Source organism: Ictalurus furcatus, chromosome 26, assembly GCF_023375685.1.
Source record: "Ictalurus furcatus strain D&B chromosome 26, Billie_1.0, whole genome shotgun sequence".
NCBI classification, from domain to species: Eukaryota; Metazoa; Chordata; class Actinopteri; order Siluriformes; family Ictaluridae; genus Ictalurus; species Ictalurus furcatus.
Window position 1 is genome coordinate 14,036,309 of NC_071280.1, and position 26,019 is coordinate 14,062,327.

Consider the following 26,019-nt stretch of genomic DNA (forward strand, 5'->3'; position numbering starts at 1 on the left):
TGTCTCCTGAGCAGAAGAACGACTGGCCATTATCCACGTTCTCCCTGAACATCAGAAAGAGCCACAGCCGAACGGCGCGGTCCGAGCACTTCTGAACGCTTGAGCTTGTTGGTTGCGCGATACTGTTATTACCAGGAGCGTTTGGTTTTGATGTAGCGAGCGTAATACTGAACGGGACACGGTAATTTGAGCTTTTTCAGGCTGTCGCACTGCAGAGGGAAGTATGTGACAGTGATTAACACATGATTTACTGTGCAGGCGAAGAAAAAGCAGTTTCAGTGCCATTCAGGAGACATTATGAGACATTAAAGGAAACAAACAAACAAATAAAAAAAAAAAAAATAGATTGTAGAAAACTGTTTAATTCAGGCTGGAATTTGTGCCCTGAGTTGTAGAGGAGTAATAACCACTTATTTATACACACCGATCAGCCATAACATTTAACCACCTGCCTAATATTTTGTAGGTCCCCCTTGTGCCACCAAAACAGCTCTGGCATGTTGAGGCATGGACTCCACAAGAGCTCTGAAGGTGTGCTGTGGTATCTGGGACCAAGAGGTTCACAGCAGATGCTTTAAGTCTTGTAAATTGCAAGATTGGGCCTCTGTGGATCGGACTTGTTTGTCCAGGACATCCCACAGATGCTCGATCAGACTGAGATCTGGGGAGTTTGGAGGCTGAGTCGAACCTTGAACTCTTTGTCATGTTCCTCAAACCATTCCTGAACAATTTCTGCAGTGTGTTAGGGCGCATTATCCTGCTGAAAGAGGCCAATGCCGTTAGGGAATACCGGTGCCAGGAAGGGGTGTACTCGGTCTGCAACACTGTTTAGGTAGGTGGTGTGTGTCAAAGTAACATCCACATGTATGCCAGGACCCAAGCTTTCCCAGCAGAACATTTCCAGCCCACTGCCTTTACCGGCTTGCCTTCTACCCATAGTGCATCCTGGTGCCATCCGTTCCCCAGGCAAGCGACGCACACACACCCGTCCGTGTGCCTTGCGCACCCATGACCCTGTCACTAGTTCATCGGTTGTCCTTCCTTGGACCACTTTTGATAGGTACTAACCACTACACCCCACAAGACCTGCCGTTTTGGAGATGCTCTGACCCAGTCATCTAGCCATCACAATTTGGCCCTCAGATCCTTACGCTTGCCCATTTTTCCTGCTTCCAACACATCAACTTCGAGAACTGACTGCTCACTTTCTGCCTAATATTTCCTCAGCCCCAGACAGGTGCCACTGTAACAAGATAATCAATGTTATTCACGTCACATATCTGTGGTTTTAATGTTATGGCTGTTCGGTGTACCACCCCAATTCCGAAAAAGTTGGGACAATAAGGAAAACGCTAATAAAAACATAGAGGAGTGATATGTAAATGCACTTTGACTTCTATTTAAACAAAAAAATGTATAAAGACAAGATATTTGATGCTTTACCTAATCAACTGCATAGTTTTCTTTAATTTGATGCACGCAACAAGTTACAAAAAAAATGGAACGGGGCAATTTAGGACTAATGGCAATGTGAGAAGTTGAAATAAGAAGGTGATGTGAAACGGGTGATGCTATCATCTAATCATAGTATATAAGGAGTCTCCAAAAAAAGGCCTAGTCCTTCAAGAGCAAGGATGGGTCGAGGCTCGCCAATCTACTAACAGATGCGTCAACGAATAATCCAACACTTTGAGAACAACTTTCCCCAAAGACAAATCGGTAGGATTTTGTGCATTTCACCTTCTACAGTGCACAATATAATTAAAAGATTCAAGGAATCCTGTCAAATCTCTGTGCGTAAAGGGCAAGGCCGAAATCCACTTCTGAATGCGCGTGATCTCCAATCCCTCAGCCGTCACTGTCTTAAAAACCGTCATGAGTCTGTAAATGGATATCCTGACATGGGCTTGGGAATACTTTGTTAAACCTGTGTCAGTCAACACCATTCGCCGCTGCATCCACAGATGCAAGTTAAAGCTTTACTATGCAAAGCAGAAGCCGTACATCAACTCTGTCCAGAAGCTCCGCCCACTTCTCTGGACTCGGTCTCATCTGAGATGGACGGTAGCACAGTTTAATCGTGTTTTGTGGTCCGAAGAGTCAACATTTCAAATAGTTTTTGGACAAAACGGCCGTCGTGTCCTCCGGGCCAAAGAGGAAAAGGATCATCTGATCAGCTGATCATCAGCGTCAGGTCCAAAAGCCAGCGTCTGTCATGGTACGGGGGCGTGTCAGTGCCCGTGGCATGGGTAACTTGCACATCTGTGAGGGCATCATTAATGCAGAAAGATATGTACACATTTTGGAGCAACATACGCTGCCATTCAGAGCAGGACAACGTTAAACTACATTCTGCCTGGATTACATGTGCATGGTTGTGTAAGCAGAGAGCGCGGGTGCTAGCATGACCTGCCTGCAGTCCTGACCTGTCTCCCATTGAGAATGTGTGGTGAATTACGAAGCACAAAATAAGGCAACGAAGGCCCTGTACAGTTATGCAGCTGAAGAAATGCATAATGGATGAACGGGGGAAAATTCCGCTTGCTAACCTTAACCAACTGGTGTCTTCAATCAGCGCCCAAACACTTAAGTGTTATTTAAAGAAAAGGTGATGTGATGTTTAGCTTAATTTGTGATATAACTGTTGAATCAGTTTTATATGCAAGTACTGAGAATGTCTCCGTTTTAAAATGTTAATGGCAAAATAATAATGTAGGAAAAGTGTGTTAGGTGTGTTGAGATCAAGGCTGCTTTACATTCATATGATTTTATTTGATTCGTTTGAGTTACTAGCAGTGCCCATTGCTGACTGTACTCACATTTATTGTATTCTTTCTTGTTTCCCGCCACGTATGCAAAAAATATTACGCAGATTTCTTCCACATTTGTGACTTTATTGCATTTTGTAATTGAGAGTCATTTTCAGGCAGCTGTCACTTTTTTCCTTACAACTGCGAGTTAATATCACACAATAGTGACTGTTCACCTCACGGCTCGGACCTAATATTACACAGCTATCACAGAGTCATCTGTACTCACTTGGACTGGCTCTGCTTGGTGATGTTCTTGATGGTGAGTCCTTCTTTGCCAATGATGGCTCCCACAAATTGCGTGGGGACGAGCAGTCTCAGCGGGAGCTCATGGTGTGTGTGGTGAGCTCCCTGCAGGCCCCCCATGGCCCCGGAGTGGGCGGAGTCAGACTCGCGCATCCCTCTGCCTCCTCGGGACGCCCCACGCTGAGCCTGGGGTCCCGAGTCACTCTCGTTCTCGCTGCCCTCCACGTCCAGAATGTAGGACACGCTGAAGGAGTGATCCTCCAGACTGTGGCCCGTCAACTTTTCGATGGCCCTGACAAACGTTTCACGTTCAAGAAGTTAAGATTCATACACACACAAAATACAGGATCTTTACGCTTCAAAAACAAAAAACGTGGCATATCTAACGTGTATATGAAGGTTTTTTGATTGATTACCACTGAATAAAATGAGATGTTCTATATATATGTACACTTCTACGAAGGTTGTGATGACATGAAATAGTTTTCTCAGATATGTGCTCCTTCAAATAGTAATTCATTACATATGTGAAGAAAAATATATTTTTGTGTCCAGAATTCTTATTCCTTTTCTTCTTCTTATTATTATTATTAATTTATAACACATGATATCATTCAAATCTCACTTTAAATGCATAAGGGGAAAAAACACAGTGTATAGGACACAATAAAGCAGTATTACAATTCTAACATCAAATATATATATAAAATTATATTAAGTTAATTTATTTATATATATACATATATACATACATATATATACATATATACATATATGTGTGTGTGTGTGTGTGTGTGTGCATGTATGTATGTATATATATATAAATAAATTAACTTAATATAATTATATATTATTTAATACTGCATATTATTGCATATTAATTATATATGCAAATTAACCTCTTGAACATATAAATATTCAAATTTTTGATTGTTTTTTTTCTGTTTTAAAAAGTCTTTTTGTCTGTACTATATACAGCTCAGATATGTATTCAGAAAGTAAAAAAACCAACAACTAAGCAATTTATAAATACGTAATGAATCAGAAGCATGTGTGTGTCTGTCTTATTACTGTCTCTGAATTGTATAAAGGACCGCATCACCACCACGTCAGCCCAAATGTAGGATGTAAGGGGAGATGGAAAGCGCGAAGGACAGATACACTAATAGGAACAAACAGACAAAAACGATGGAAGGAAGGATGGAAAGAGAGATGAATGGCCTCTTACTCTTTAGCTTCCTCTTTTGATGCGTATGTGACATTCACCACAGCTGTGTCTGAGTCAGCATTCACTACAGAGACACACACACAGACACATTCAGGATAAAAACACTCAGTTATTCGGTGCACTTTTAATCATGATTTAGCCACAAAGTCTGAATCACACACACTCATATAAACATACAAACACACACACACACTCACACTCACACACACACACAGAGACACAAACTCACACAGAGACACACACACTCACACAAACACACACACTCACACAGACACACAGACCCACAGACACACATACTCACACACTCACATAAACACACACACACACACACACACACATAGGGACACAAACTCATTCAGACAGAGTGCTGTGGGCGGATATGACGACACTGTACTACATGCAACCATTGCATTTATCAAGCGTCAAGCAGTCGCCTGGTGACAGGAAACTTTAAATCAGAGCACTTTACATATGTGCACACACACACACAGACACACACACACACACACACACACACACACACACACACACACACACACACTTGCATGGTGACAGACCTCCCAGACATCAAAGAACCACAGACCATTCAACACAAGCCCATGAGACTAGAAACCAAACTCTCTAAACAATTTTCTCAACACACACGCACACACACATACACACACACAATTTCAGTTATCCAGCATGTCTGACCTATGATCAGCTCTCATTTTCTATATAATCCAAGCTACAGCATATACATAATTGCACATCTTGATACATAATCGACAAACCACGCCTCCTACACTGTGACTGACACAATCAGAGGCCACGCCTCCTACACTGTGACTGACACAATCACAAACCACGCCTCCTACACTATGACTGACACAATCACAAACCATGCCTCGTACACTGTGACTGACACAATCACAAACCACGCCTCCTACACTGTGACTGACACAATCAGAGGCCACGCCTCCTACACTGTGACTGACACAATCACAAACCACGCCTCCTACACTGTGACTAACACAATCAGAGGCCACGCCTCCTACACTGTGACTGACACAATCAGAGGCCACGCCTCCTACACTGTGACTGACACGATCAGAGGCCACGCCTCCTACACTGTGACTGACAAACAGAGGCCACACCTCTTTCACTGTGCACGCACATGCACACACAGAAATTCAGAGCAGTTAAAGGCTCCATTACATGAGTATGAAATGTCTGAGAGAATGTGTGTGTGTGTGTGTGTGTGTGTGAGCAAGAAACTCACTACTATGTGTGTATGCATGAGGCACCCTCCTGTAAGCAATGCCAAAATAATCAAAATAATCAACCTATTTGTAAAAGTTCAGCATCATCATCTACCTTAAAACACACGCACACACAACTACAATGCAGACATCATGCATTATCATGATTTACACTCATCTGACAGTGTGATTCAGACCACCCAGCACACACACACAAACACACACACACACAAAACTAGGACATGAGTAAACATACACTTAAAGAAATACAACAAACCTGAACAATTTTTCCTTCAGCACAACTGCAGTCTTTCAGCTAGGAACGCACACATGCACACACGCACACCCTCACACACACCCTCACACTCAGGCACAGTAACATGTTGTGTGACTGTACCTTGCTCCACGTTTTCTACTGAGCCGTACTGCGATAACAGGCTGTCCAAAACCTATAGAGAAAAAAAAAGAACCTCATATTAAAACATGTTTACACACACACACACTTTTAAGATGTAGAAAAAGCAAGAGCAGTAGGAAAAGAAAAAGACACACTAGAGACGCATTTATATACTAGACAGACAGACAGACAGGCGGACAGACAGACAGACAGACGTATGAAGTAAACGGACACATTGGAGATCTAGACATAATATAAACCAGCAGCTTATTAAAATGATAGTAATAATTCAGCTGATTAAATGGAAGGAATAGAACACTCGGGGGTGTGCTGATATAGTAACAGAATCAGTGAGCATTCGGTGTGATGCGGCCGACACAAAGCAGACGAGTTCTTTAGTTGTTTCTAACAGCATGTACCGAAGTGTTTTATTCCTCTTATACTACAGCCAGGTGCCAAAGCTAGTAATCCTTTCTCTATTAATGAACGACACGTCATCTGTTTACAGTTACGATTAATGTTGTCCGCAAAACATGTTAGTTCCTGTTATCGCTTACATTATAATTATTATAGATTATAAATATTATAAGTTTTTAATCTGCTCAGTATTAGCCTTAGATTATGCGGCGCCTCTGCCATGCAAGACCTTGTGGAGGAGCTGTTACTATAGAAACGATAACGTATTGGAACGAGTACATTAATATAATCTGAATTACAGCTGGAACTATTGTCAGAACTGCTGTTATGGAAAATTAATCAACACCTTCTGACCAATCAGAATTGAGAATTTAACAGATCTGTGGTATAAAAAACATATTCAGTCGATGATTGCTGAACATCATTTAGAAATGGTATTATTCACATAATATTATTATTGAACCGAGTGTAGATGTATTTTCGGACAGAACTACTCGCATAGCGTGAAAAAAAAAAAAGTCAAACAACGCTTCCTTTTTGTGAGACCACTGTTGAATGTGCTGGAAATTCCCGGCTCTTTTTATTGAGTCAGAACTGGCTGAAGTTGTTGGTCTGCGTCTACTTTGCATACATTGTGCAGCGAAATCTTACTTTACAATCTGCCTGACAAAATAGCATGATAAACGCTATAAAATGTATTTAAATAAATGTAAATTAATCCCAAGACACTACACTACATACCAGGGGTCGCATAAACTAGTTGACTAATACGTTCACTAGTCAAAGCTGTGGGGATGTTGATAAACAAATTCCTCGCTGTGTGGCCCTGAGCACTTTCGGAGCCGCGGGTTGCACATCGCTATCTAATCCCGATCAGCTGGTTTAGACACAGTGGCACGTGCCAGCTCAAAGCAATTGATCCAGACTCAATTTTGGACGATTGAGGCCGGAGCTGAAGATGGTGGAAAATCTCCCAGATGTTGCTGTAGACATCGCATCCTCCATCCATTCGTCATTAAGCTATAATGAGTTTCTCTCAGTTTCAGAATCAACTGTTTCAGCTCGTCCATATGAGGGAATTGTTACGTTTAAATAGCGTAACATGATACACAGATGGATTATTTCTCACAATTAGTGCACCGATTTAGTGCCTCACATTTTAACGTTTTTTTTTTTTTGCACACGTTTTAAGATTCTCTACAATTACCTCTAAACTGAGTCACTAGATGTATTTTTATTTTTTTGCTCACGATGGGTCACTAGAGATGACCAGGATTTCATCTCTATCCCAGACGTTAACACCAAGTCTGAATACAACCTGAGCTCCATAACAGCTACAGTACTCTACATAACTGCATGCCTTCCTACATTCATGAGGTTTACAATCTCCAGTCCCGCGTTCAGATTTCATATGGGATAATATAGGATTTACCGCTTGCCATCATTCTCGTTCAGCTGCAGAGTTTCAATTAACCATAAATAGATAGCAATCCTTCAGGTTGTGTTCTGCGTTTGTTTTGAAATCAAGCTCATATGCTGACGAGACGCAGCGGGACTCACCTCCCACTGCAGGTGAGGGGGAATGTTCCGGATCTGAATCTTACGACTCCTGCGGAAAGAGAGCGGTTCAGAGATTAGATCAGATTTTATGTTATATTGACTTTTTCAACAGTGCATGCAGCAACAATGTTTTATGTCAACATAGCTGGGTTGATTTAATTAGCAGAGGAATGAAATACGACTCCTCCTTATTCATTTGAATTCGATTCAGTGGATCTCCCTTGTCTCGGCGTAGGTGTACAGGAATAGCTGAAACATGGCTGCCGTGTCAAAATAAACAATACACGCGTTCGTTTCTGAAACTTTTATTTCTGTACTTCGCGAAGTGAGAAACCAAAGACAGCAGTCTACTCACACACGCACGTTTTATTTCTGAAAAGCGCTGGCTGATATCTAAGAGGATATTTTCTCCGACTGAGTGCACAACTACGTGCCAACACGCTGACCCTAAATGGCCTAAGACGTTGTCTGCAGTATATTACATCATCGACGTAACGAGATCACAGGCCTACATCACCTTAATGAGATCAGGCGCGTGCCAACTACTGCTCCTCTATCACTGAAAGACTACAGAGAGAGCAACGTGGTGCTAATGCCACCTGCTAGAAACAAAAGAAGAAGAAGAGGTAGAAGAAGAAGAAGAAGAAGCAGAAGAGAACTATTCACTGCTGGACTCAAGCATTGATCAAATGAGCAAAAACAGCAGAGTGGACTCCTTTTGATTAGAGTCGATCTGGTATGACTCAGCAAAAGTCTAAGGAAGTAGAAATGAAGTTTGGTAGAGAAGATGTTTTGGAAAATCATTACAACACCCCCCCAACCTTGTACTAATCTCAGGAGTGTGAACGTCTACCTTCTTCCAAAGAACAGTGCATACACAACTATTTTCTATAACTCATAATTATTGATTTATAGACATTGACGCAAACATTGGCTATATGGACTGCTTGAGTTAGACTGGAAGAAATTTATTTTTTTTAATTTGACCTTAAATCTCCCTTAATTCTAACCACTCATTGATTCTTAGCTTTAATTCAAGCTTATTTTCATCAATGACCTTCTACTACTACCCACAGTTTCTGGGGTGAATTACATCTTTTCAGCTGAGAGATATCAGGTTTTCTTCTGCCGCTGTTCTCTTGTAGCTGGGTTTGAGTTGGGCGTGGCTGTACTAGAATTAGTTGACATCATGTAACACCATAAAAGAATCATAATGAGAAATATGTTTACACCAGCTGCTCGCTTTAAAACCGACCACACAAACCGAACTGACGTCTTTCTGGCTCACTCGGCTTATTTGTGCTTGAGCTGCCATGATTGAAACTGTGTACAGTTAGCATTTTTACCTTTATTAGCACGGTAGTGTATGAATCACCATGCTAAGTGGTTCTGCTTCATACTTTTGAAAAGGAGTGGCTGATCTATGACGAAATAACGCTCTTGTGTGAGTCTCTGGTTAAATAGCCTTGTAGCGTGACTGTAGGCTGGTAAATGCGAGAACATTAAAACTAAAAACTAGATTTTGAAATGTTGTTGTGTGGATTTGCCCATTCACCCACAAGAACATGACTGAGGTCAAGCATTGATGTTGGATGAGAAGGCTTTCAAGACGTTCAAGGTGTTCAGTGGGGTTGAGGTCAGGGCTCTGTGCAAGACACTTAAGTGCTTCCAAACCAGCATTTGGCAAATCATGTCTGTATGGACTTTGCTTTGTGTACAGGCGAGCTGTCATGCTGGAACAGGTTTGGGCCTCTTAGTTCCAGTGAAGGGAACTCATAATGCTTCAGCATACAAAGACATTCTAGACAATCATGTGCCTCTAACTTTGTGGCAAAAGTTTGTGGTAGGCCCATATATTGGGGTCATGGTCAGGTGTCCACATATGTTAGGCCCTATAGTGTAGCTGGATGCAACAAAAACTAAAAATAGTCCACTTTCTTTTTCTTATTCCATCTTTTTCTATGCTGTTTACATTGTGTCAGATTGTATACTGATCACCTCTGCCAACATGGTATTTTTGTAGCATTTTCTCTCAAATAGTAAATGCTTACGTAGTTACAAATGAAACCACAGGGGCTTTAATGTAATTTTAGTTATTCACTGATTCATCGTCAGTAGCCGTTTTATCCTGGTCAGGGTCGCATTGGATTGGGAACTTTTCCAGGGAATAGTGTAAAGCTTTAAAAGGTAATTTCTAAAGCTAACTGTGCAATGAAGACAAAGAAGCAGGCATAACCACTTTGCTTGCTCATGCATTAAACCTCATGGAGCATACATGTCTATGTGTGAAAGTAGAGCCAAGGCTTACAAACCTCTCCAGTCCTAATCCAATTGGGCCACTGAGAAGCAAATTTGCTTCAGTTTCAAATGGCACTCATCTTGAGGCTCACAGGAGCAGATATAAATGACAGATGTGCTAGATTAGCAAGCGATTACTCTATTAAGGGAATGTGTTATTTAGCTCTTCAACATCTAAGAAGGCTTCCTACACAGGAAAGACGTATTAAGCAGGAAACCAAAGAGATTGAGAGGAGACTTCCAGGACATCGACGAGGAGCCAGCCATTTCTGGGCCAATTCTTGACCCAGGTATCCTGGGCCTCCTCAATTCTTTACATTTGTCTAAGGTCCTGCTCTGGGATCCCCCACCCCCAGTTATAGAGACACCTCTAAGCTGAATTAACCCGGTTTCTTGCTGTGTCTCATAAGCCCATAAGCCCATAAGAGACAAGAAAATCTGCAGAGGAACCAAATGAGGCTGAGGGTGAAAGAAAGTTTGACCAAATGCATTTACATGTATTTAATTGGCAGATGCATTTATTCCATGTGACTTACGATCGGATACAACCCAAGTACACAGACGAGCAGTTAAGGGTCTTGCTCATGGGACTAACAGTGGCTCTCAGGCAGCCCTGGAATTTGAACTCACAATTTTCCAACCGCTAGGAACTTAAACACTGAGCCACCCAAATAGTGTCACTAGGGATCTTGGACTGCTGCAGAAAAGCCACGCATTCAGAAATCCTGATGGTGATACAGTAAAGGAGCTGCTCATGACTTAAGGCCAGAGTGGTGCATTCCCATCAGGTTTCTACACAGCTTTAAGATGCTCTGGATAATTTAATGACAAACAAATGAGAAGCTGTATAAGAGCTTTTGAGGTACACCCCTGGATAGATATTTGCCAATATTACATTTCCACATTTATTCATAGACCACTAGGTGAAATCAAGCTTCATTATTCAATCTTCCTGACTGGTTGCTTGGAAATGTAAGCTAACAATGGTAGCTAATATAATGTAACTCAAATGCATAGCAAGCTAGGTGTATGCATTACCTGTGATAATAAATATAAAAAAATAATATACCAATTACAGGGATGGGATGACTCGGTCTAACCATAAAACTTATATACTTATCCTGCCCTCATAATTTATACGTTTTAACTCACATTGTTTGCACTCTCAACAAGATGGCAGTATTTTTGGCTTTGTGTTGTTGTTCCCTGACCTTTTGACCTTTGCAACGCTCACCCACTTCTGGGTTACTTCCTGGCTCTCCACTACCTAAACTGCGAATGGACATTCGTTCAAAGTGAAGCCTTTCCGTTACCTTGTGTACGACCCCAATTCCAAAAAAGTTGGGACGCTGTGTAAAATGTGAATAAAAACAGAATGCAATGATTTGAAAATCTCATAAACCCATATGTTACTCACAATAGAACATAGAAAACTGAGGAAGTGTACAATTTTAAGATAAAAAAAAATAAGGTAATTTTGAATTTAATGGCCGCAACACGTCTCAAAAAAGCTGGGACGGGGGCAACAAAATTCTGGAAAAGTAAGTGTTACTAAAAAGAAACAGGTGGAGGTTAATTGGGAACAGGTCAGTAAGATGATTGGGTATAAAAAGAGTATCTTAGCGAGGCAGAGTCTTTCAGAAGTAAAGATTCACCAATCTGCAAAAAACTGCATCTACAATTTGTGGTACAATTTCAGAATAATGTTCCAGGCCTTTTGTTGCCCCATCCCAAATTTTTTGAGACGTGTTGCTGCCATCAAATTCAAAATGAAGATATTTTTTTCCTTAAAATGGTAATTTCCTCAGTATAAACATTTGACATGTTTTCTATGTTCTGTTGTGAATAACATATGGGTTTATGAGATTTGCAAATCATTACATTCTGTTTTTATTTACATTTTACGCAGCGTCCCAACTTTTTTGGAATGTAAGTTCTGATACCATTTCCTTTGCTATTGCTGTTACAAATGCAGTCAGCGTTCCAATTCATCACAAGAGTGTTGAGTGGGGTTGAGGTCAGGGCTCTGTGCCGGCCACTCGAGTTGTTCCACTCCAACCTTGGCAAACCACGTCTTTATGGACCTCGCTTTGTGCACAGGGGAACGGTCATGCTGGACAACGTTTGTGCCTCTTAGTTCCAGTTATGGGAAATTGTAATGCTACACCATACAAAAGACATCCTATATAACAGCATGCTTCCAAATACTATTGTTAAAGAGACTGTGCCCATTTGGCACTACCAATCTGGATAGGTTACGTTACAATCACAGTTACTTTATAGTGTGCGCGCTAAATTCTACTTAATAACATCTGCACTGCACAGCCCTGATTCTGACTGCCATACTGTCTTGTATTTACTGCCTCTTAATCTCTTCTCTTCTAATATTACTCTTCTCCTGTCTGTGATGTTGATCTACACCTGAGCTATCCATCTTATTATACTCTACATTGAACTGCAAATTTACATTATGACTATAAAGTTGAGCTGAGTTGACACAAACAGAATAAATTCTTCTGACCAGATAAGGAGAAGAACTGAAAGAGATGAGGTCATCGACATAATGTAAAGGACATATTGTATATTAAGCCAGCAGATCATCTATTAGATAGCATTACTGCATTTTATGTGAACTTCCATCATTTTTGACTGGGTGTTGAATGGGAAAGCAGTAGAATGCGACCTCATACTGCGCAAGATTAAAGTCAAACTCCAAAAAGAAGAGTCACAAAACTTAGCTGGGTTTTGACAGAGACCCTGAAAAGACATACTTAAGTCAAGGTCTGAATTTCAACACAGCACCTTTGCTTTGCCCCGATGGAATGAGAACAAATTCGCCACAGTCCAAATGTTTCTGTACATACAGATAGATAGAAGGTCAGCATACTGCAAATCATACAAAAAAAAGTCCTAATGCTTTGATGCAGATTTTTCTATTTGAGTTGAGTCAGTGTTGAAGAGCTAATAAAAGTCCTTATTAATATCTCATTTGTATATTAACTTTCCAGTCCATTAAAATTCTACTGACATATAAAGGGGCAGTCTACAATCTCTCCACATTTGCATGTTGAATCTCCTAGCCTTTTGTTAGCGACATTATCATTTGTATGAGCATCCGTTTTACCAAGGCAGCTATTCCATTAGCATTAAGCTTCTCTTAAAAAAAAAACAATCGGTCAATTAGAAACGTGCGCTTGGACCAGCTGTATACAGGAGTCATAGGAACGCATACCGAATTAGCATTCTGTAAATGGAGAGGTCTATTAGCATTAGCCATTGTTGTGAAACAGTTTACACTGCTGAGACTTGCTAATTGCTATGTCCAGGCCTAAGTGGGTGCAAACTAAAGGACACACAGTCACAAAAAAGGATAGCCTAATATATTGACTATAGGTTTGCAGTAAAGTTTTGCAACACTTCAACCAATACGCTAACATCAGCACTGCAGCTTTAACTAACTGCTAGCATTATTAGCATACCTGAGATGAATTCCGCTAAAGTGTGAGGAAAATCAGCCAGTAACTCATCCTCTGTATCAAATTCAAAAATAGGTATTTGCTTACCTAATGCAAAGTCTATATCATGCATAGAAACGCATACTTATTTACTGTATAAAGAATGTACACTATAATTGTGTGAGACTCTGTACCATAGCGTGGTATAACTCATCCATGCTGCATTACTCTCTCTCATCCATAATACATGCTTTTTTTTTTTTTTGCTGCGTAGCACAGTGTGCTCACGGAAAAAAAAAACCAAGTCTTGATATTACTCAAATAAGTGAGAACGCTTTGCCGGGTTGCACACGGAAACTGGTTTAACACTGATCCGAGATCACTTTCCTGTTTCGCCAAAGCCAAATCACATACATGGTATGAGAAAGATCAGTCATGATTTCAGATCTGTGTGGAAACGGATAACGCTGTTTCAGGGAGAAACGCAGTTTCAGGAGAGTTACACAAATTTAATTGGTGCAAGGAGAGGGCGGTAGAATAAATAAAAAAGATATAGAGAGAGAAAGATCCAGAAAGATGGAGATTGAAGTAATAAGTCACTGGCTTTTTTACTCCAAAACAGTAATTACTGTTAATGCACTGTAATGTTCTCAACTGCACCACAGGATTTGTGTGTGCTGTTTTTAGAATAATTTCCGAAGAACAGCCATGCTCCTTCAGTTCTTAACTACTGAGCATTTGCTATAAATTGGGAAACAGCCAAAAATGAAAATAAAAATCGGTTTTGACCAAAGTTTTTCCTGTCGATAATATATTTTGACATCTCTGCTTTATGAAAACAAATACATTTTACCAAAATGACATGGAATGAATGTTTTATGTAACATTTTATATTTTTACAGCCTTCTTGCAAATACACATCGGGCTGGTTTAATAAAAACCTCGCTAGCCAAGTGTGATTTTCTCACACTGAATGTCATGCTTTGATCAAGTTGATGGGTAGCTGCATGATATATAGAACCGGACAAAGCCTAATCAAGTCGGTTTCAGACACTGGATGTCAAAATGCCTGCGATGCTCCTGTACAACCTCACATCGTCAGAACATAGAAGAGTGCTTATTATATGCTCTGTTAAATGTTTAATGGCCTAATAAAGACATTAATAACAAGAAATGTAGCTAACAGAACTGACTAATCGGTGATTAGGATAAGGCTACATATACAGATGATGAGGCTTGTGTGTATAGGCTGTGAATGACTTTTACCTCAGGTGATGAGATGGACTAATGTTGAGGACGCTGATAATCAAAGTGAGAACTCATTTCACATTATAAACCTATCTTTTTATTTGTTTTTGTTTTTTTTTTTAAAGAAATTGTCAGTAATGTTCCCATAAGTAGAGTAGGTTACAAATGTATAAATGTCTGGTTAACGAGATTTTAAAATGCTAGAACTTAAATGAAAAGTGATATAATTTCGGTTCAGTCAAAATTTGTCACAGTCTAATGCAGACATTAAAGCTGCAAGCAGCATTTTCGGGGGCCAAGCACCCAGACTTGGTGAGCCACACATTCACAGACATGCTATTACTGTTGCCTTAGCAATCACAGGAAAGCAGAGCCAATTATTTGAAGTTTCACTCATAATGTGTATGTTTTGATCACATACATTGGTGGAATTCTCTGACTGTAGGTGGATCAAGTCTTGATGAACAAATGGGCTGCAGGGTGGCATTGCTGCTGCAGCTGCTGCTACTGCTGTGACCTGTGCTGTTGTCTGTTGCTACTTTGACCTGTGGTCATGATTGCTACTTCTCTGACCTGAAAATTTGTTTCTTCTTGTAATTTAAACACATCTAAGGTATTTATGTTTTTTCTCAACAGTCTGGGCTTTTTTCTCCACTTTGTGCAAGTATCTGCACCAAAATTGCTCAATAAAAATGCTATTTAATATTAAACCCTGTCAGTCATGTGTTTTCTGTATAATAGCACACAGAGCAGCTAGAATGACAGTTGTTTAAACAGGTCTCAAGATGATGTGAGCCAAATTTGATGAAGATTGGACAATATTTGGGGAAGAGTAGCAAAAATCTCACTTAGTTGGAAGCATTTCTGGCATGTTATTGTAACCTTTGACCAGTAAGCGGTGCTGTCATGAAATTTGTTGCAAAGCCTCAGAGCATAGTCCTAAAGATGCCTACCAAGATTTGTGTCAGTGTGCTGAGTCGTTTCCGAGATTTCCGAGAACACCAAATTTGGAGTTCATTGTACATAATTTGTAGGAACCGTAGCAAAAAAAAAAAAGTTTTTGACAAAATCCAAGATGGTCAACAGGAAGTACACTTCAAATTTTCGAATTTTGGTGTGCATTCACTTCAGCATATTCAAGGAAATTATAGGAAAAATGAACTGTGTATTTATCACAAATTATTCAAATGCTATAAGGGAAAATATGAAGGTTGTTACGGTTCTTGACTACAAAGTGGCACAGTCACAAAACATCTTGGATACATTCAGGGTGTGGTCCTGAATATCAAGAGTCATGACGATACGTAAATGCATTGCTGAAATATTGCCTCACATCCTGTTTTTTTGCATTTGCCAGCGTCATAGTCCTGAAATTGCCTCCCAAGTTCTATGTCAGTGCGCAAAGTCGTCAGCTTTGCTGTCAGATTCGTTGGCTTATTACGAGAAATCGTTTGGAGTATTTAAAATTCTTTTGATAACTACTCTGAAGATGGCGTGCGCCAAATTTGGGGATAATTGGACAAAATTTGTGGGAGGAATAGCGAAAAAAAACCCCCAGTTTTGAAAAAATCCAAGATGGCAGAAAATCTAATTAGGTGGAAATTGATATCATAGGGTGCATTGAATGTGTCTCGAACCAGGGAATCCAGGGATGCCTTTTGAAATAAAATACGCCATTTATGGTTTATTTATTTATGCTTTTCACAAGCTACACAATGGTGACTTGACTAATGTTTAATGATAACATTAGGCATCTAAAAGTGGAACTTGGCATCCTAAGCATTTGAGTGTGGATTGAATGTGGTGTTTGAATGTGTTAATATTATCTGTAAATGTTATTCACTGATGCTCATTCTGATGGCACTAGTCGAAATACATTGATGAAAACAAAAACACTCCATGTAGGATCAATCAAGATACGTCAAGATAAAGGATAATGACTCAACCAACCACTTCAATAACCACTCTTTACAACAATTGTGAGCAGTAAAGCATCTCAGTTGAAGATTGGAAAAACATCGCCTGGTCTTCTTGCAATATTCAAACCGTCCAGATTCAGTGAGTGTGTTCCTACTGTAGCCTTAGAGTACTGTTCTTGGCTGGCAGGAGTAGAACCCAAAGTGGTCTTCTGCTATTGTAGCTCATCTGCCTCAATGGTTCAATGTGCTAAGGTATTTTTTTTGCTCATCAAGGTTATAAAGAGTGGTTTTTTGAGTTACTGTAGCCTTCCTGTAAGCTCAAACTATCCTGGCCAGTCTCCACTGACCGCTCTCATCAACAAGGCATTTCAACCCGCAGAACTACCTCTCACTGGATTTTATTTATTTTTTACACCCTTCATCTCCAAGAGACTGTTGTGTGTGAAAATTGCCAGTAGTTTCTGAAATGCTCAAACCAGATAAAATGTCTGGCACCTATAACCATGCCACAAAGTAACATCTGAGATCACATTTTTTTTCCCCCATTCTGATCTTTGATGTGAACATTAACAGAAGTTCTCGATCTGTATCTGCATGATTTTACGCATGGTGCTGCTGCCACAAGGTGATTGGAGAACTGCTAGATGTGCAGGTTCTCTTAATAAAGTGGACGGTGAGTGTATAATAATCAAATTGTGATGTGACTGCAGATTTCCACACCTAGCATGCACTGTACAATTTCACTGTAGAAGCGTTGTATCTGTTTGGTTGTATACACAATGCCTCTTAATGCTCATATGAGTGGAGGTACTCATATTGTATTAACTGCTAATGACTCAGTTCAGAGTGGCACTCATTTTGTTTGTTTTCAGCAAATAGCCTTGACTTTCTGTCTATTACGCATCGGCAGAGATAATCCAATGAAACGTATGTTTCAAACATAAGTGGGTCAGTTTTGACAAAAATCTTTATTGTTAACCTTAAATTATGCGAGCATCTGCCATACAATCCCTGTGAATTAGTTGTTACTATAGAAACAAAAACACATCAGAATCAATAAATATTAGGAAAAAAAATATATTATTTATTATATTATATAATTATATAATATATTATTATTAAAAAAATATATTTTTTTAAATATATATTTTACAAATAAAAATTTGTTATATGAAAAAAAATAACAAAAAACAATCAAACACACCTGTAATTTGGCTGTATAAAGACGTAGATGTAGTATTATGTGTACTTTAAATCCAATAAACATCAGTTGAACCAACACAAGGCTTTCCTTTAAAGACACTTCCTTTAGCACTGCACAACCAACATCGGATCAAAATAATACACTGTATTAACACATAAAAGTCGGATACCTGTTTTACGCCGTGGGTCGATGCAGAGCAGACACACATTCGCACGGTTTAGTACATTCACCTCGAAGAGGTGGCTTTGAGACTGGAATTACCACATGCAGTATTGCACTCAGGTCTCCTTTGGTGACCAGTGGACTAGTTCAACAAACAGACTTCATATAAAAACCATAATGAACTTCAATTTACTTTCACACTATCCGTTGTCACCCAGATGAGGACGGGTTTCCTTCTGAGTCTGGTTCCTCTCAAGGTTTCTTCCTCATATCATCTCAGGGAGTTTTTCCCTCCGTCGCTCAATAGGGATTAATCCACACACTTAAAATCTCTATCCTGTGTTTATATGTTTCTGTAAAGCTGCTTTGAGTCAAATGTCCTGTGTAAAAAGCGCTATACAAATAAAACTGATTTGAATTGAATTAAATTCATGCTGTAAGCAGACATGAGCTACAACTCCTACTCGTCATCTGTGCCAGACTGAGATCAGTCCTGTAGCACAGAGGATCACAAACTGAACCTGATCCGACCACGCCTTCACAACTACCGGAACAACCAGTCGAGCATGAGAATGGGAGAGATAGAAAGACAGAGAAGCAGGTCAATTCCACCAGTTTGTGGGTTTTGAAGCTTGCTAAAGTGGTTTCATACATTTATATTATTGTTATCACGCTATAGGATCAGCGCTGCTGTTCTGAAGACGAAGCCACGTGGTTCTCCCCTTAATCTCACAGGATTGGGATTATTAGCAGCAGTCAGGGCTCTTATTAAGTGCCCTTATTTAAGCCATTTCTCAGCATTGGACATGTAAATCGTTTGTCTTTCGAAAGCAGTGAATACTAAACTAAAATTCATAAAAACTGTTACAAAATAAAACAAGAGGTTATTGAGCAATAAGCAATGTAAAATAGCAAAAATAATAGAATTGATTAATGGCATATCTTCATAGTGTTACAACTCTGTTACAAACAGCGCATAGCTGTCTGTACATACAAAAAGCCCTTCACAGAGAATAATTATTATAAAATGATGACACGGTAATTTGCTATTGATAAGCCGTGTGTTTTGGGTCTGTGTATATTCTATTTGATTTTTGATTTTTTTGGCATGCAGTAAAACTAAATTAATTCCTTTTTTGTAAAAAAAAATAAATAGATATATATATTTAAAAAAAATGAAACCTTGACTTGGTTGACTGCACAAAGTCTAGAAATCAAATATTCACCAATTTAAACATGAAGAAATGCCCAGTGCAGTACAATCTGGAAGTACAACTATGCCATTCTACAGGCTATTCTCGGAATATAAATAAATGTAAATAATTTTTAGGTGATTAAAATATTCATAAAATTGCAGCACTTGGAAAACCCTGCGGATTTTTTCAGCCACCATGTATTGCTCTGTTACTGTTACCCTTCTGCTACTTTTAAAAAGCATGTACTGATCCATATTAGCAATTCATCAGGCACTACCAGTAATATTTTACATTTTTAAAAACTCTTTGAACTTCTCTTTTGCTATTTTTTTTTCTATTCCGAAACCTAAAAAAAAAATCGAATGATCGCAACGTACGTATCCATTCACGACCACTTTATTAGGAACGCATGATTTTATGCATTGCACTGCTGCCACGTGACTGGCTGATTACATGAATGTACAGGTGTGCAGGTGTTCCTAATAAAGTGAAGAGTGAGGGTATATTAATATGGAAATGTGTTCTAATGGAAAATCATGAGCGGATAGATTGATTATGTTTCATCAATGAGGGAATAATTATTCCAGGCCAAACTCAAGCATTAATTACTAGGCATTAGGGCTGTATGCTGGCGTTCGTGTGCTTAATCATTATCACAATACTGGCTTTTGCAATACTGATATAATACAGAAACTCTGAAAGAAACTACACAACAATGTTTAATAAGAATTCTGACCATGTCAGGGGCTCCAAATTAGTTTTCTTTGACTGTCTGTGAGTGTTGAATTTTGTTATAATAATAATAATAATAATAATAATAATAATAATAATTCTGTGACACATTACAGGCTTCCAACTTGTTGTAAAAACAACCTTCCTGTATATACCTTATTAATTAATAAAATTCGTTTCCTCCATGAAAATGCACACTTGTGCACACTTTTAAATGGTTTCAAATTTTTTTTATTTCACTACGTATAACATTATAACAGCAATATGTTACTCTTGTCTATATAAGATAATACTTATCTCCAGTAATCATCAACCATGAACACAGAACTTCCACTTCTTACATGGTTTACATTATTCATTATTAATAATTTATTATGGTTTACAATATTATAATGATTTTGTATTTTTTTTTTTTAAATGTCTGTAATTATCTTATCTGCAAAAATATTTTTCGTGGAGTGACATTTAAATTCTGCAAGGATTTGGATTTCCTTTTCTTTTTCTTTCTTTTTACAATTTAAATTCGAATGAAATCAAACTGAATTTGTGCTCCACAATTCAGTCTTCACCAAATTCAACGAGAACGTTAACTTCTGTTTGGAAATGATGTACAAACATGTACAGGGGAATTAAAACAGTCATTCAAATTAAAATTTTAGAATCATTATAATTATTATAATCGTTGCTAAAAGAGAATATAAAGACAAAGTAATAGAATGGAACAGAATAATTCATATAATAGAAATAATTGTGGCTCCAGTGAGGAGAATGAATTTGATATTATGAGTACTATAAATTTAATCCAACTGAAATTTTGCGTCATTCGAAAAAAAAAGAAAAAAAAAAAAAAAAACCCAACAGTTTTCCAAAATCTTAGTGACACAAATATCATTCATGCCTTGGCAACATCTCACTCATTGGGACTGATCCAAAATAAGAACTCGTACTAGGCAGCTGTCTTTATGTGCTCTCGCTCCCTCATGAGTACAAATACTGCCAAAAAATGCTGCCTATATGTGCCTGGACATCCTGCTCTGAAAATATAGCAATCTTAATAATGTATAGCAAATATAGCAGTGTTAATAATGTATAGCAAATATAACAGTGTTAATAATGTATAGCAAATATAGCAGTGTTAATAATGTATAGCAAATATAGCAGTGTTAATAATGATATTTTAATAGTGCTCAGACTGAATATTATGCTATATCATATACCCAGTCATTGATACCTGCTTAATACAGACTTCTTCCATTCAAAACTACTAAAACACACACACACACACACACACACATGCTCACTCGCATACATTTCACCTTCTGTTAGCTTCTTTAACTTTGCACTTCAACTACTTTAACTCTAACTCTAATCTAACTAACAAGTAATGCAAGTCTTTTTCCATTACTTAATTAACTTCTGTAAATATCTGCCTCACAGCACATACAGTTCTTCATTGATGTCGCATACACACTTGCCGATGTGGTTTAGGACACAGTGTGACTTCCTGTTGTTTATGAAAAAGAAAAAAAAATCATGAACAAAACTTCAGTGTAACCGAACACTGGAACATTATGGGGGCGGCCATCTTGGATCACTGGGATCACTTTTTTTCCCCCTCAGTGCAATTTGTCGTCATTCTGTCTTCTTCTTGGAAACCTGGACGTGATGTGGATGATAATATAGCTCTGCTTTGAATCTAAATGTCTAAATACAGACTAGACCTGTGATTTTTTAAAATATATATTGTATTTAAAAGTGAGATTGTGTAGATTATGTTGTTAAAAGCATGTAAATGAGTATTTGGGCAGCTTCATAGCTCAGGTGGAAAACTGCAGACGTACCAAATGTCTTTTGACGGAGAGTATATTTGGGAAATGAACTGACATTTTGAATTCTGATAACTGAAATTTTGATTTCTTGTACATTTAGTTTATTACTGAACCATTAATTGAAATTTTTGAAAGGATAAAAGTATTGCTTCAAAGAAATGTGAGGCGAATATCTGACAGAAATGACAGGGAGGAAAACGTCCGCTGTCACAACATCATCGTGACTTTTATTAACCACTCACTGGAATTAACTGTTAACATTTATTATCATTTATTCAGCGCTTCTGATTTCTCCATTCTGATTGGTCTTCGATTAGTCGATTATTTTCTTGGCTTTGCAGGCTGTATTTTTTAAAATTATTTATTCTTATTCAAAGACAGAAAAAAAAAGAGGATGACGAGGGAATAACTGTTTACAGCTGTTTTGACACAAGTGATAACAGGAACTAACTTGTTTCCTGGGCTTTCAACAACATTACAACATTACATGCAATTTTAAACGGATAAAAAGTATCATTCTTTAACTCTCATCATTCTAGTCATTCTTTAAAAAAATTGTTTATTATTTTTTTTAAAAACATTAGCACTGGCATATTGTTCACAACACGTCAGGATGTGCTGGTATTAGAAAACAATCACCTGTGGGGTGGTAGGAGTAACTCCGCTTTGTGCTGGGCCTCATCACACTATCCCATTGTTGATTATTTTCCTATAACAGCACATCCCTAATAGTGTGAACACACAGTGTAGCTACTGCTGATGTTCATTCTGTCAGCTGCAGTATACCATTATACACTAATACATTAATATTTACATGTATTCGGATATTAAATCGTCAAGTCTTTACATTTAAATGGTACTTTAAGAAAAAGTTCACCAATGCTAGTGTGTGTGTGTGTGTGTGTGTGTGTGTGTGTGTGTGTGTGCATGTGCGTGCGTGCTCTATGCTATTAGTTGGCATATAACAGAAGCTCGTTTACCCAGTTGGCCAAAGAGAGTTGACATTTTAGAAAGGCGTAAACTGACACACTCTTACACACACACACACACGCACACAATCTTGATTAATCTTGATTCTCAGCTAACAACCACAGCATGAGGAGCACCACCCAGGATTAGTGTCCTTAATCCACTGATACCTCACAGCTTCGGCTGAAACCTACACTCCTTCGCTCTCTGACCATCTCTCGCTTCTTTCTTTCCTGTATTCCCCCCACAGACCAGTTATTGCCAGCGTTTGGCCGCATAATACACAATAGCTAGCTACTGGGGCTGTGCCTTAGAACGGTCCCAAATTACCATGGTAACGCTACAATGTTGCAAACATTTTCAAAAGAAATAAAAAGTAAATAAAAAGCCATTTATTTTTCATTCATTTTGTGCAAATCGTATAAACACACTTGTAGGTTATACTCTTCATCAACATAGGTATAATTCCTTAACAGGGCTGTATGATCATTGTGATTATTTTATATTCAAACCAATTTGGGAACAAACCAGATTTTGTTACAATTTATTATTTATATATATGTATATATATATATAATTTTTTTTTAACAGATTTTTCTTCACATTCTACATAAGAAGCCTGTATTCCTTCAAACAGATACCTGAATGAACAGACAGCTGAGGATTTAATGTACCAGAGTCACAAGTACATGATACCTAATATTAACCATCATTTATTTAAGCAAGGAAAACTCATTTTAGTAGAATTCAATTCTCAGTACTACTGACAAACTCCACAATCCAGTGAACAATCAGGAGGTACTGGACCACAAACCAGTCCAACGGCAGCACAAAAATGTCTACATTTCTATTGAAAGGTCCTTATGCACTCACAGGCCACTTTAATAGGATCATTCATACAATTATCCAGTCAGCCAATCATGTAGCAGCAACGCAATGCATAACATCATGCAGATACAGGTCAAGAGCTTGAGTTAATGTTCACATCAAACATCAGAATGGGGGAAAAAACTGTGATCTCAGTGACTTCGGTTGTGACACTGCTGATCTCCTGGCATTTTCACACACACCAGTCTCTAGAGCTTAAACAGAATGGTGAAGAAAAAAAAACCCAAAAAAAAACATCCAGTGTGCAGCAGTTCTGCAGGTGGAAACGCCTTGTTGATGAGAGAGGTCAGAGGAGAATGGCCAGACTGGCTCGAGCTAATAGGACGACTACAGTAAAGCAAATACCTGCTCTTTACAACCGTGGTGAGCAGAAATGCATCTCAAAACGCACAACACACTGAATCCTAGGGTTCAGCAGAAGACCTCACCACAGGAATCGGAGGCTACCGTAGGCATGAGATCACCAAAAACTGAACAGGTGATGATTGTAAAAAGATCAAAAAATTGCAAGTTACACTTTATGCACTGAGCCATATATTTGAATTTACATACGCTCCCACTGTATCGATGCAGTGTCGAGGCTGTATGAGCTTATAGTTTCATTTCATTTCATTTCCATTATTCGTTTCTTTGAATTCTGCTTTGATATATTTGTAATATTTAGGTTTCAATTTTGAGATTGTTCCATTCAAGATTTCCAGTGAATTTCTGTCGGTTTGAATACCAACCTGGTGACGACACAACGGGCTTCACGGCCGACCAATCAGCAGCGGTGCTTTAAACACACCCCTTTCTTTCACTCACACGCTCTTCTTCACTAGATTCGTTGCCTTTTACTCCCATTTCTTTATTTTTGCTCGTTTCATTTTCTATCTTCTTTTTTTTCCCCCCTCAGCTCAGCCCAAGGTATGTTCGTGTAAAGGAATCTAACGTGTTGTAATGCTTAAATGAATTTTAACTGTGCATATCCAGCCCTATCCAGTCCCGAAACCTGTCCATCAGCCCAGGCGGAACGGACATTCCCTTCCTTTGTCTTTCTCTTTGTCACATCATTCCTTTCCATTCCTCATTTGGGACGCGCACGCACACGCACACACACACACACACACACACACACACACACACACACACTTTGCCACCTCTTTCAGTTTCGCCACTATGTATTCATGTGATCAAAAAGGGTCACGCTTTTTCACGCATACCTGCCTCTCACAAACACTCTCTTTCCACTCTACACCTATACACACACACATCGTATCATCAAGCATCGACTATGGGGTTACCATAGCAACCCAGGAGCCCTCCTTAAGCCGATGGCTTCGGGGTATAACGCCAGTATAGGACTATAGGAGCATTGTGAATGTGGAATAGTAACATTTTTTATTTTTTTTTTAAACTATTAAATTAAAGAGACCAGCAAACAGGCTGATAACACTGATAACCAACTAAGGTATAAAACACATGCTGTTAAAAGAAAATATTTCATGCTGGAGTGGTGGACACACCCAAGTGTATTATTCCTCTAATTCCACAACAACTTGCCAATGATTTTTTATTACATTTTTTTAAATTAATGATACGTCATACTTTTAACCCGTTTATAGATACATTTAATGTTGCGTAACATCTGTGAGTTAAACAGAACCTGGAAACCACAAAGTCCTCGGTTCAGACTTTTACAAATCACTGGACACTCCAGACTCCTAACAGAAAACCTCAAGGATTATATGCTGGTTATGTATCACGTACGCCATACAAGTCCCTATGAACCAGATGTTACTATAGAAACCATAGCGTATTCAGACCTGTGCATTTCTAGAAAATGAATCAACACCTTCTCGTTTGAGAATTCCACGTCACTCTGGTATAAAAACCATGACATGAACAACTATGACAACTTTGCTAGTCATTGATTTTGGTCTCCAATGTACTCCAATGTAAGGTATTTAAATGATAATAGGTACTTATACTATACGTTGCTGAAAATAGGTCATAAAACTGAGTGTTAGCGAGCAAGGACAAGAGAATGGTGTGCCTATATAAGTGTCCACATAGTCATGCTGGTGACAGATGGCTGCTACGGTATCTTTCATGCGATTTTAAGCAAATGATTCATAGTGGAAATGTGGAGGCTTTAAAGCAGAGACAACTGCACATGGCATTCAGCCTTGACCAGCAGCGAGTACAGGAGATATGCAGGAGGAATGAGCGCTGCTGCTG

At 38.8% G+C, this 26,019-nt stretch overlaps 1 protein-coding gene across 2 annotated transcripts in view; it reads right to left on the reverse strand.

Moving 5' to 3' along the window:
* igf2bp2b (insulin-like growth factor 2 mRNA binding protein 2b) overlaps positions 1–26,019 on the reverse strand; it is a 58,604-nt gene that overhangs the window by 19,121 nt on the left and 13,464 nt on the right. Inside the window, exons 3-6 of one of the 2 annotated variants that reach the window (XM_053614986.1) lie at positions 7,900–7,948; positions 5,923–5,974; positions 4,285–4,348; positions 3,040–3,348 (exon numbers count right to left, since the gene is read on the reverse strand). In XM_053614986.1, coding sequence (XP_053470961.1) covers positions 3,040–3,348; positions 4,285–4,348; positions 5,923–5,974; positions 7,900–7,948 — 474 coding nt within the window. The remainder of the gene's footprint in view (positions 1–3,039; positions 3,349–4,284; positions 4,349–5,922; positions 5,975–7,899; positions 7,949–26,019) is intronic. The other variant, XM_053614987.1, reaches the window with a different exon arrangement.